This window comes from Heliangelus exortis, chromosome 3 (assembly GCF_036169615.1).
Source record: "Heliangelus exortis chromosome 3, bHelExo1.hap1, whole genome shotgun sequence".
NCBI lineage: Eukaryota > Metazoa > Chordata > Aves > Apodiformes > Trochilidae > Heliangelus > Heliangelus exortis.
In genome coordinates, this window is record NC_092424.1 from 65,293,483 (window position 1) to 65,306,999 (window position 13,517).

The following is a 13,517-nucleotide window of genomic DNA, read 5'->3' on the forward strand; positions in this document are numbered from 1 at the left end:
GAAAAACTGCTGCAGCAGTCATTGTAACAAAACATATGATCATTCTAGACTACAGTAGAGAATACACTTCTACATAAAAATAATTCATAATAGTGCCTGGAAGTTTTTTGATGTTTATTCTTGATGCTGTAGACTAAACTTCTGTTTGCATTCCACTGTTTCTGGGGGGGATGTGATGTGTCTCTAGAAAAACCTTGTTACTTTTTCCTGGTGTGTCTTATTCACGTCTCTAGCAGTTCTTATCTACCCACAGATAGCAAGGGTAGATCAGGCTCCTTGGTCTTTAATTGGTCCTAAAACTAACAGGTTATGCATAAGTAATTCCTTGTTGGCACTGTAGTTCATGAAAGGGTCTGCAGCACTGAAGAAATCTTGGAGTGTCTCTGAAGGCTGTGATGGTTTGAACTCGTGGATGCAGACAGCACCAGCACTTGCAGACAGCAGCACCCCAGCAGTGCTGGGAACAAGGTGCTTCACCTGAACTAGGCTGAGTTCAGAGCTCTGACCCAGGGACCCTGCTGTCAAGTTGAAAATGAAGGTTTACCAATGACAGAAGATTGGTGTCTGCACAAGCTGTGTAGCAATATTTTTTTTTTTTAAATAGTTACCAGCTCCTGTTTCCATGTATAATTACAAAGAGTGAACCACACGAATTTTTTGAGATTTTCTGTGTTGCGAAATGTATTTAGCACTTAATACTAGCATTAAAATGATTAATTAGATTAATGTTTTTAATTAGAAAAAACATCCCCTGGGGACTAAATTGGTGACAGAAGCAGAAGACCAAGTGCAGCTGATGGTACAAAAGCTGGTCAGCTTTCTAAGCCATAACATCTGGGTTGGAGTCTAATATTTCTCAGCTAAACAGTAAAACTTCCACCTTTCTGCCATAAACAGTGGCAGATGGCACAGTGGTTCTGCCATAAACAGTGGCACTGGTGGTTGGTTTTATTCCATGTAGCTCGAGACATGGAATAATAATGCGTGATAATGCGGCAACAGACTTGATGAACCTTAACATTTAGAATATAACTAAACACTCCGATAATCAATTATTGGCATGAAAAAGGTTACTGTTATTTTTACTAACTTATCCTGTTGCAGTTCTTCAGACCTAGGCACCTAGTAATTCAGTAGATTCCTATTAATAATTGTTACTGTCTTGTATACAAAGTATGAAGGCCATTAGCTGGCAATCTGGTTTTCTGGAGATGGTGTTGTTCTGGGTGCACCTCTAGAATGGTATGCTAACTGAAAATACAATAAATCACAATTTAATATGTTTTTCCTATCCCTTGGTAAGAACTGCAATATGTGATGAATTTAAAGTGGAGGTGGAAAAGATTAGTTCCTCAATTGAGCAGTTTATGCTTCTCAGTAATATACAGTTGTACTGAAAACTTACTATTTTTAAGAGCATTTACAAGCATGCTTACAAAATGGCACACCCTCTCATTTAAAAATGAAGAATGCAAACCTTGCTTTATCAGCACACTTACAGGTATTGCAACCTTACTGCTTTTCAGTTTCCAGAAACTTACATGAGCAAGAGCTATTTATTTGAGCAAGAATTTTAAATGTAATAATTTGTTCCCATGTATTTCAGTTTCTGCTTTCACTTCACTGAAATGCTGTTAGGTTACCTTTGCTTCAGCTAGTAGAGATTTTATTTTTATGTTGCTATGCTAATACAGTGCATCAAATTCTCAAAGATAAAATCTGATATAGCTATTCCATTACTTTAAATATACTGAGATATATAATAGAGTAATCTGACAAGAGCTGGAATTCAGGTTGCTGAAGAAAATATGTTTATGATACAACATTCAGTTATATGCATTTTGATATTTGTTTTCAGTTATGGAATGAATGATGCTTATTGAATTTGTACGTATTCAGTGGCTTTTTTATGAAGTAAGTGAGTGATGAGAACTTAAGATACCTCCTGAATCCAGCATTTTGCATCTAGGCTTATTTTTCACTTGGACATTTCAGTAAGGGTTCCATTGCCAAATCATAATACCCTTGAAAATACTACATGATTTATATTTTCTGCACATTGTATTGCTGCGTAACCTGGGACTGGAACACTGCCTGAAGTAAGGGAGAACATTATGGCATTTCTGTGCACAAAGACAGGAGTCAAGGGCTGTTTTGAGCATGGGATTTGACCTGTCACCTTCCTTGACTGTTGACAGGAGGGTGACAGGAAGGTGACAACATTCCTCACAAGTTATTGTTGGCATCAGCAAAGACAACGACAATATAAAAGGTTAAAACCTTGAGTGAAGGGCATTGCAGTGATATTTTGATTTTGCTAATAGAATAGCAGTTGGGTCTGCAGAGATATTAGCAGCAGTAAGAACAGTTTCCAAAACTATGCAAGAGCTATTTTTTTTTTTTTCTTTCATTCATTAAATAACGTAAAACTTTAATTAGAATAATGTAAGTTAAGCCTATCCTTTTAGATTTTTTTGGCACAAGTGTTAAAAAACAAAACCCCAAAACAAACAAGTCAGAAAACAGAGCTTATTTTGTTCCATAGCCAATATCCTGAATCTACATTTTCACATACGAGAACTCTTTTGAGCTTTGTCACTTGTCTGAGCACCTGACTATAGACATTTCCACCAGTCTTGAAACATGGAAACTGTGCTTGGTCCCAGGAGAGTGATTCTGAAAGGGCCTTCTTAATATTTCTTGGTTTGAGGGCAAGTCAGTGCAGTCTTCATTTGTTGCCTTGTTGAATTCTACCAGAGGACTGGTCCAGGTTCTGTCCTCACAAAAAAAAAAAAAAAAACCTATACCCCAAAGGGCAGGGTTTTTTCTAGGTTCTCAGCTTCTTCTTTGTTGTCCATTTTTGTTGCTTCTTGTTTTTTTTTAATTTAAAAATATACACTAATCCAAAGACTACCTTTTTTTTCAGTTCAGATGTGTTTTATAGCTCTACTGCCTGTAACATACTTGGGAAGTGTGGGGATTTGCTGGAGTTCTTGGAACATAAACTATTGTATTAAAATAATTTACTGCATGAATAATTTATTTACTGATACTTTACAGACAGGCATACTTACCCATACCTCTGTACTGTTGAGAAGTACTTCCTATTAAAAAAACAACCTACCATGTTGTGGTGCAATTGAAACATCTCTTAGAATATATGTAATTACTTTAAAAATAACACAGAATGTCTGGCAGTTTTGCTGGTATCAAAGACACCTTGAGTGTTCCCTGGTCTCCCCACACTGCTGGCTGCCCTGCCAGTTAAGTTTATGTTCAGCTGATTTACAAGCTGTAAAGTTGGTGAGCTTATGTAGTGAGGGACCTTACACCTTAGGAGATCCCCATACACAGGATAAGATCCCCATACTACATAAGATGTCTAAACCAAAATTCTGCCTAGGCAACCAATGTCAGCATTTAGTTTTTTTCCTAAAATGAAAATTTAAGAGTAGTTATCATTTGGAAAGGAGGAATTTGAGATTTGTATTTTGTTCCAATTTAATTTTGTGTTGTGCTGCATAATCTATGTTATTCTTAAACAGAAAGTCTCTGCTCCAATTTCTCTTCAGGCTATGCTGTAAATTCTTTTAGCTTGCTTTTTCAGATGTGTTGAATGTCCTTTTCTCTATTCATATTTATACCATCAACATGCACATAAGGGCAAAAGTTTCATCAGGAAAGTTGTAGGTCAGAAAGTGTAGAAAGAAAACATTCTACAAGAGGTGTAAGACTGTCATAACTGATACAGTCACATTCATAATAAATGTCACATGCAGACTATGCAGTCACATTCATAATAATGTCTCGTGTCTAATTTGTATCATGAAAACATGCCAGGTTGTCAAAGTAACTTTTCAGAGTACCTGGGCATTTTTTCTTATCATTTAACAGATGACCAGAATACTTTTTCTCTAATATGTTGTTATTCCATGTTTGTAGGTAATATATGCTTTGAACACTAAAAATGATGAACATGAAGCGGCTATCCAAGCCCTTAAGGATGCTCACGAAGAAGAAATTCAACAAATTCTGGCAGAGACCAGAGATAAGATCTTGCAGTATAAAAGTAAAGTTGCAGAAGAAATGGATCTCAAGAGAAAGATCCAGGTTTTAGAAGAGTCACTGGAAGATCATAAAAAGATGAAACATCAAGCCTTGACAGAATTTGAAGCCTATAAGGGCAGAGTTGAAGATATGCAGCTTTGTGCAGAAGCTCAGCATGTCCAACGTGTAGTGACCATGTCGAGAGAAGTAGAAGAGATCAGAAAGAAATTTGAGGAAAGGCTACGAAGCTTCATACAACTGCAAGTGCAGTATGAGAAGGACAAGCGTGCAGCTCTGGAAGACTTGAGAGCTGCCCACAGGCTTGAGATTCAAGAGCTTCTGAAGACTCACCAGAGTCAGAATGCTACTTTAAGTAAGGGACAAGAAAAGCTAGAGGAATTGCATAGGCTGGAGCTGGAAGACTTGAACAATAAAGTTGAAGAGCTAAGGCTGGAAAGAAAAAAACTCATTGAGGACTATGAAGGCAAACTCAGCAAAGCCCAGTCCTTCTATGAACATGAACTCGATTCTTTGAAAAGATCTCAGCTTTTTACAGCAGAAAGTCTACATGCTTGCAAAGAAAAAGAAGCTGAGCTAAGAAAAGAATTTCAAAACCAGGAAAGTGTGTTACGGAAGAACCTGGGAAAGCTTAAAACTGAATTGCAAATGGTCCAGGATGAAGCTGCCAGTCTAAGAGAAAAATGCCAAAAACTTCAGGTGGCTCTTGGGACAGCAGAAAACAATGTTCAGGTGAGACCAATGATATTTTGTTCTCAAGACTCTATAAATTTACTACTTATGCTATCTTTGCATGAGGCTGGTAGGTTGAGGTGATTGCAATGTGTAAACTTAATTTTCTGTCGCTTATACTTGATTGTCATCTACTTCTATTTTTGTTTTAGGGAAGAGTTTTTGATCTTCCTTTCAGTTGCTAGTGTTCTAGTCATACTATCCAAAGCATAGTAAACTCAGTACTCAAAATTTTTACTGCTTAGTAAAAACAAACAGACAAAAAAATTCCAAATCAAACCCTGTTTCCCTGCCCCAAAGAAAGAAATAGTAAATAAAATAATAATAATATAATAAAAAAAAAAAAAAGAGAGAGAGAGAGAGACAGGTGTGGAGGATCTTGGTGACTGGTACCATCTGAGATGTGCTGACAAACTGAAATGTTTGCTAGAAAAGTCAAGAAACTTGCAGAAATGTCTTCAGTACAGGAATGTTATACAACTGACACTGTAAGTATAATTGATTTTCTGTATTTGCTGCAGTCTTGCTTGTGGATCTCATTACTGACTACCTTGCCTAAACATGTTGGGTGTTAAAAAAGTAGATTTGTTGGGAGGTAAGAAAAGACAGCTTTCTGAATGTTTAAACATATTAGTCTTACGTCTTCAGTGATGTTTTCACAAATCAGTAGCTGAAATACTGCACTCATTTTCATATGTACTGGTTTTAGCTGGGATAGAAGCTGGTATGGAGCTCTGTTTTGGATTTGTGCTGAAAACAGTGTTAGTAACACAGATGTTTTAGCTGTTACTGAGCAGTACTGACATAGTGTCAAGGCCCTTCTACTTCTCACCCCACCTCACCAGGGAGTAGGCTGGGAGAGGGACACAGTTGACCCCAGCTGTCCAAAGGGATATTCCATACCACATGAGATTGGCTCAGCTGTCAAAGCTGGGAAAGGAGGAGGAGGGAAGGACATCTGAAATTATGGCATTTGTCTTCCCAAGTAACACTTTTATGTGATGGAGCCCTGCTGTCCTGGAGACAGCTGAACACCTGCCTGCCAGTGGGAAGCAGCAAAATAATTATTTGTTCTGCTTTGCTTGGGCATGTGCCTTTTGCTTTACCTATTGAAGTGTATCTCAACCCACAAGTTTTCTTACTTTTACCTTTCTGATTCTCTCCCCCATCCAACTGGAGGAAGAGTGATCAAGTGGCTGCACGGGGCTTAACTGCTTACCAGGTTAAATTACAACATACTGTTGTTTAGGTACTAAAGTTTCTTGTTCTTAAAGAAGCACAAGACATCCCAGAAATACAAAGACTGAACATTTTTTTTTGTCAGCGAAAGTAGGACTGGGAATGCTGAGCTTGAAGGAAAAGATTCTGTGAAATTCTGCTTGGTTTTTTGGTAGCTTTGCTGAGGCCTGGAGAACAGTAATTTCTGTGGGTAAGCTTGAGTGTCTTGTCTTCTGCATTTCTAATTACTCTCAAGTTTTAAAGCCAGAAGTAATAGTCATAATTCTGGAGTTGAGATGGACCTTGAGCTTTTCCCATTTATAGCCTACTTCCAACCCAGATTTTGTACTGACTTTCCTTCTTGTTTCATAGCTACAGGATATAGTGAAAGAAAACTGCCACCATTATGAAATGTTCAATTCAGAATATCTTTTTCCACTTTCTGAAAGGGGCCTTCCAAAAGTTTGTTTCTAACTTTTTCAGTTAACAAAGCAGATTCTCCTGCCTTTCAATTGACTGCATCAAGGAGGTGGGCTTCTGGCAAGCTGCAGCAAAGAGGAAACCCACTGTATGTTGATCATTTCTGCAGTCAAAGAGTTTCTCTTGGTTTGAAAGGAAGTGTCCAGTAAAGTATTCACAGCAGTTTTTAAAGTCAGGTCCTGCTCTGAGAATTGTGGGTGAGGTGCTCAAAGGAATAATCTAGTGTCAATGTTTCATTACACATTCTGTCCAGTGTTTAGCCCTAGTTTTATCTAGTGTTTCTTACTTTATTTTCTATAACTTACTTTACTATCCTAGAGACATCAAAAGGAAAGGTATTTCCAGTCATTAAAACATAACAAGCTGTCCTGTGTGGCTGAAAACGCATCACCACACTACCCAAGCTACACTAATTTGAACTGGTACATCAGGCTTTAAACATACTAAAAGTTAAATTAAACTAATTGCCTAGCTCATTTTATATATATCCATATGCACTTTCGTTTGTGTCAGTACTAAACACTCAGAGTTGCAATGAAGGACACTGTGAACTGCTGTGTTCTTCGAAGTGAAGAACTCTCAGGTGTCAGAAATCAGGTTTCTCAGATTGGCTCCCAAACTCTGCGGACCATTTAACCATTTTTATTTTTCACATAACTGAGTATTCTCTTATGTATTCTTGCCATGCCATATATCCAGTATCTTGTAGTGCTTCAACAGTATTTTTTGAAAAACACATAGTACAAAATGAATATGATGATAATATTACAAAATTTCAGCTTTTGTATGAATAAAACCTGTTCACCGAAGGGTCTTTTCTGTACATTTTAACCTAAAGCTCATTTAAATTTGAACATGATTGTATATAATAATAGTTTTTTACTGTTCTTTCTCTAGGTTCTTCAAAAACAGCTAGATGATGTGAAGGAGGAGGAGATGTCATTGTTAAGCAAACACAAGGAAGTGGAAAGTGAACTAGCAGCTGCTAGAGAGCGCTTACAGCAGCAGGCTACTGATCTTGTTCTCAAAGCCAGTATGTATGTCAGTAACTTAATCTGGAAATCAACTTCATCTATTTATTATAGCCTTTCTTCCTTCCCTTTTTCTGTTAGCTTTGTGAAGGCTTAGAGTGCCTAAAAACTGCTCAGTGGTGTTCATAGAAGTTTCTGACAAGTTTTGGTGCCTATGATTCTTTTTTGTGTACTTATTTGTCCAAATATTCTACCTTTGTATGGCATATATGCACCTTTCAGGCCTTGGAATTTCTTGCCTTAACCACACTTGTACAGAATGCTGCTGCTCTGTGTCTGTTCTCCACATAATCACCGAGCCATGATTCCTGTTTCTCCATCTTCTTTTCAGTTGCTTTGTCTTTTCTCCAAGGGTATCCCACTTTGTTTTACACCTGCCACCAGAAGACTTGCAACTTATCTGTTAGGGTTTTCTTTACAGCCATTTTCTTGAGTTGGTATATGGAACAGCATAGAAAATGGTTAAAGATTTGCCTATACACATGTGGATTTACACTTACTGGCATTGCTTCTCTAGTGAACTGTTGAGTGGTAGGGGAATGGCATGGGCCCAGCTACCTGAACTTGGTTAACTATCCTATAGGTAGAACTAGGCTAGGAATAAGCCCCTGGCTTATCTTCAGCCTTGTTCAACTTGACCAATAGTAGAAATACCTGATTATTTTCCACACAAGTTAGCACAAGCCCAGGGGCTCTTCCCAAATGTCAGTTTGGATAAGGTCACCTTGTTTTGAATTCTGGGATGCTGCCAGACTGTGCCAGTTGGTATTGGGGCCAGAAAATAATTCACAGTGTTAACTTGCTAATACTGTAATAGTTTATTATTTATATAATATATATAATAAGATACAATGTTTACTGTTACAGTTTACTATAATAGTTCCTAGTTTTGTTTACTATTTTTACTATTATGTTTACTATTACAGTGGCTACATGTGGCAATGCAGTCAAACTGTATGTAAATGTGGCCTGTATCAAGCCTTTATTTCTGTCCTTTAAAAAAATAAAGCAGTTCCTACAGATGAACTGAGTGTGTGAGGAGAGATTCACACCTAGGACAGGTGGCATAGATAAGCCAGGTCAGGTAAAGGCTTGGAAATAGTCTAGGCTATGTTCAGACAACATAGAGGCCAGCAGGGACCCAAGACTGCAAGATTTTACTGCATGTACATAGCTAAAAGGAATGAACTTTGTGCTAAGAGCATCTCCAATGGGGACCTGACTCTTCAAAAAATTATGAGTGAGACACTTAAAAAAAAAAAGAAATGACCTGAGACTGTTGCGGAAAAAAACTCTGTTCTTGTACACTTGTTGACCTGTTGCTGTTTTCTTCCATAGGCAGAAGCATGGGAAGGGTTCAGCTCCAGTTTTCATCTGAACAAACTTAAATTGCCAGATGTTTTTTCCAGGTTACTGATCATAGGGAGTCAGCTTGCATGAGTCCAGCACTGGTCTCCTCTGGCACCAAAGTTTTTAGCTTTATCAGAATTTCCAGTGTGTCCACACCATTACTGAGCTCAGTGGGACTGTCAGGAGTACATCTCTGCTTTACAGAACCTTCCTGTGCAACAAGAAGCAGGAGCCCTGTTTAGTTGTGCCACCAATCCCTTACTGTGTGATAGAATTGATTGCCAGCCTGTTTGGGAGAGGTTTCTGTTGCTGGCCTACTGCCATCTCCTTGAATTTCAGCTCATCATTGGAAGTTCAAAAATCCTTCCCCAAAGAAACTAAATTCTCCTACTTAATTAATGTACAAAATATCTACTTATGTGCTACAGTTTGAGAACACTGAGTTAAGTCTGTTATGGGAAGTTAATATATTCTTCCTCCATTTACCCTGGAATTCTAAACTTAAAGGGAAACTGCAGCATTTCATACCTTCTGTGGTACAGCATGGCAGACTGGAAACCTGTATTGTGTGATAGTATGCTAGGACTACAGCTCTAGATCACTGTGCTTACAATAAAATATGAGGGTGCATAATACTTCCTGACAAACTTGAAATTGCTTTACAATTATTTCCTTCTTACATTCTAAAATCTGGGTTTGCAAATCTATTTCTTCCATAGTTGAACTTTTGAAAGAAGGGAGTTTTTGAAATGCTACAGAAATTAAGCATACCTGTTATCTTAAGTTTTTCTCTTCAGTTTTTAGTTTTATCAAACTAAAATGCCTAAGTGACTGTTAGAATTCTTCAGAACTTTGTATAGTAAGAACTGTGCATAATTTGCAAAAATATTATTTTTTGTAGTGCTTTTCATGGCCAAATTCCACTGTTCTTTCTTTCACATCAGTGTCTGCAGGCAAGAAAGGTGAAAACTGTTTCCTTTGGCTTATGTCTTGCACAGGTAGAATTGAATCTGAAGTCTCAGGGGTTTTGTCTTGTGAGAAAGCATGACAAGCAGTCCACTGTCTTAGCTGTTTCTTAGCAAATTAAAGTTAAAAGCAATACTCTGTCATTAAAACTCACCTAATCTGTCATTTTTTAATATTATAATAAAATGGGGAGGGGGGGGGAGAGGGAAGGGAAGAGGAGGTAGGAGGGAGGAGCAGAGAGGGGAAGTCTAGAAGTTGTGACTACTAAAGAATTATTCTGTGTAAATTATAGTTTATTATATGGATGCTTTCCTTATGAGAAACTGTTAAGGATCTCTATGTAATTCTTGAAAGTCTGCTTTAAAAGGCATATTTCAAACAAGTCTAGGTCATGCAGTTTATGAAAGGGATAATAGGGTGGTTCTGTCAAAAGATCCATTCCAACATGGAGTGTCGTCTTTAGGCATGACTTCAGAAGTTCCCACAAAGATTTTTAAATAGTGGTAGAATATCCCCTGCTGACCTTTCAATTGAACAAACTTAGGACTATCCTCTCAGTTGTTCAGTGGAACACACCTAGAGGCACTCTCTATTCCAAAGTGGTCTTCTACCCATTCTGTTCCAGAGTAACAGAAGTTTCGCTGCTGTAGTCAGTGTAGTAGTAGTGTTTTCAATAATACATATATAAATCCAGAAGGACAAAAATTTCTGAAGTCATCAATCTTTTTTCATTGGTGATGTGAATGGCAGATAATTATTCTTTCTAGCCTTGTAAATTTATTGTTCATATATGTAAAGAAATTTAAAGCTTCTTAACTTGCAGGGAGTTAGGTCATACTTTATGATAGAGAGAACAAACTCTGTTACATCTTTTAGTCATATCCCTAGAGCAAAATGAAGTGTAGTTCTGTAAGTTTTACATAGCTTTAGTTGCTATATCTAGCATGCTGGTCAGATTATGAGTATGATATAACATTTTACCACTAGACTTCTTTAGTATTCTGCTTTCTGTCATGTAGCTTACTGGGGCATAAAAATGGGTGATCATAGGTGGGGTAAATTCTTCAAGATAGACTGTGTTTGTACTAGTGTCTGCCTCTGCCTTTCCTTTGCAGTCAGTATGCACCTTTGAACCAGGAAAATGGAAACTAATGCCACTGCAGCACCCAACACTCTACTGTTGCTGGACATTTTACAATGACAATAAAACAGGGAGAAGTGGAGGGGAAACTGAGCATTGCAGTGTAGATCCATAAACTGCTTGTGTTGGAGTTGTACTTGAAAAATCACTAAAGTATGAGTAGTGTATTGCAATCATGTGAAACTAGTGTAAAGGTTTTAAAGAGCTGTTTTGGTTTTAGGTCACATTGGAATGCTTCAGGCTACTCAAATGACTCAAGAAGTTACAATCAGAGATTTGGAATCAGAAAAGTCTAGATTAAAAGAGAAACTATCCCAACTGGAAGAAGAAAGAAACTTATTACAGAGCAAAACACAGAGTCTGGATGAGCGACAAAGGCAGCAAATTCTGGCCTTGGAGAAGGTTAAACATCATATTGGTTTTAGTTGAATAAAAATGAAAGACTTAATTAAGTTTGTATGTTTGCTTGTTTCCCAAGGATTTTATGGGGTTTTGTGTTTATTTGTTTTGTTTATTTTTTTTTTTAATCTGGTTGGACTGGGACCAGTGGTAGTATGTTGCAAGTGTATCACATGACTTATATAGAGTGTAAGCCAGAGTAGAGGCAAGTTGAATTAGATCAAACTGCTTTGGAAATCTCTTAATTTAATTCAATTTGTAATCTAGTGTGTTAATCCCTGTTAGGTAAGGCATCTCAGTAAGGAGAAAGCTGAAATGGTTACAGAGTAATATAAAAAACTATTCTCTGAAAATGTGCTGAGCATGTTTGAAAATACTGAACTGAAATTTTCTATATGCTTAATACCTGAGTGTTGTTTCCCCAGATTAAGTAGAGGAAAAAGTAGATTTTGATATGGCTATATTGATTTGAATGAATATATTGAAGCTATTACTGCATTATTTAGTCAGTGCTTAGTGTTTGCTCAGTTTGTTTTGTCTGGAAGTTAATTTTTGTATATATGCCACCAGTAATGTTTCTGTATTTTTTCTACCTACTGTTCAGATTTTACTGTTTAATAGAAATAATTTTCTTTTTTTCTTGCTTACAGAAAGTAAATGAAGCAAGGGAGACACAACGTGAATATTATGAAAAGGAGTTGGTAAAATTGCAAGCAAGATTAGAAGGAGAGGCTGCACAGCTAAAGGAGGCTCATTCTAAGACCTTAGAAGAATTGGCATGGAAACACCATACTGCAATGGAGGCTGCACACAGTAATGCCAATAAGGATAAGAAAAAATTGCAGATGGTAGGTTTGAGGTTTCTTAATAATTAAGCATATTACAAAAGGCATATATTAGAGTTTGAACTTTTTACCATATGGTCTTGTTCTATGGCAAGTTTTATTTAGAGTTATCTTTAGATCTGCTGTCCCTTTCTGAGGAAACTGCTCAGCCTTTATTAAAATAACATACATCTTGCTAGAAAAAGAACATTTGTACTTTAATTTGTCTGCATACAAAAGAGAAATTATCAACTCGATACATCTTTCTTTTCAAGTATAGTGGGTGTGTTTTTCCAGTTTGTGACCCATCATATTCAGAGAAGTTCATGTATCATCTAAGATTGGTTCTTCTAAAGATGAAAAGTTATTACTCTCTTTATTGAAAATTTTCAAAAATAGTACAGAAAGTTATTATATTAATACTTGACTATATTTTTACTTAGAAGACAACAGCTCTAACTTGCATCTTAAAGTTATGCAAGCTGTGTTTCAGCTATTTATTTACCTTTACATTAAATGCTGACACTGAAAGGCTTTTTTTGTTTCACCAACAAAATTGGCCTTTTCTTTGTTGGGGTAAAAGAACCTATTTTGAATTATTATTTACTAATCTTACTGTATGTATATTATACACAAATGCTGCCTTGTACAGTGAATACAGAATAAATATTGTTTAATTTAAGGCCTTGTTATGCTTATTGATGTGTCAACAGGAAAAATACCAAACCCCACAGTTATAGTTAGTGTTGTGTGTCTTAGGCTTTTTTATTTGCTTTTTGGGTTTTTGTTGTTATTTTACTGATGTTTTGCTTCTGAGTTTTATTTTGAATAGGTCCCAAAGAATTTTTTATGTCTTCCAATAATGGAAGTAATTCTCTGTGACATACATGCATCTGATCATTCAGTTTTATTTTCTTTGTAACTTTAAATATGCATGTTAATAAAGCAATGTCTTTTAAGGGTTTCTGGGAGTATTTTTCTTTTACATCAGTAAGATATTTTGCTTTATTTTGATTATTGTTAGAATAGTGGAGAGTATAAAACAAGGATATTGTAAAATGTGCGTTCTTAAATTAGTTAAAATACAGGACCAGCTCTGTAAGGGAGAAATGTGAAACTTGATTTTAGCAGTGGAGAATTAACTATGGAAAGATGTCAGGGTCTAGATCTCAGTAAATCTTGATTCATATACTGTCTCCTCTGTCAAACCTGTCTTGCTAAGTTGAGTTATTTGAGTAATTCAAGGAAGAAACAGTCAGTCTCAAATGTGGAGAAGAATTGAAAATAGTATGAGTAAGAAACATAGTAAAG

General features: G+C 36.7%; 1 protein-coding gene across 8 annotated transcripts in view; it reads left to right on the forward strand.

Moving 5' to 3' along the window:
- The window catches only part of FAM184A (family with sequence similarity 184 member A), a 69,115-nt gene that overhangs the window by 18,746 nt on the left and 36,852 nt on the right, over positions 1-13,517 (forward strand). For all 8 annotated transcript variants that reach the window (XM_071741058.1, XM_071741057.1, XM_071741059.1 and 5 more), the window contains exons 2-5: positions 3,943-4,797; positions 7,393-7,528; positions 11,204-11,385; positions 12,033-12,230. In XM_071741058.1, coding sequence (XP_071597159.1) covers positions 3,943-4,797; positions 7,393-7,528; positions 11,204-11,385; positions 12,033-12,230 — 1,371 coding nt within the window. The remainder of the gene's footprint in view (positions 1-3,942; positions 4,798-7,392; positions 7,529-11,203; positions 11,386-12,032; positions 12,231-13,517) is intronic.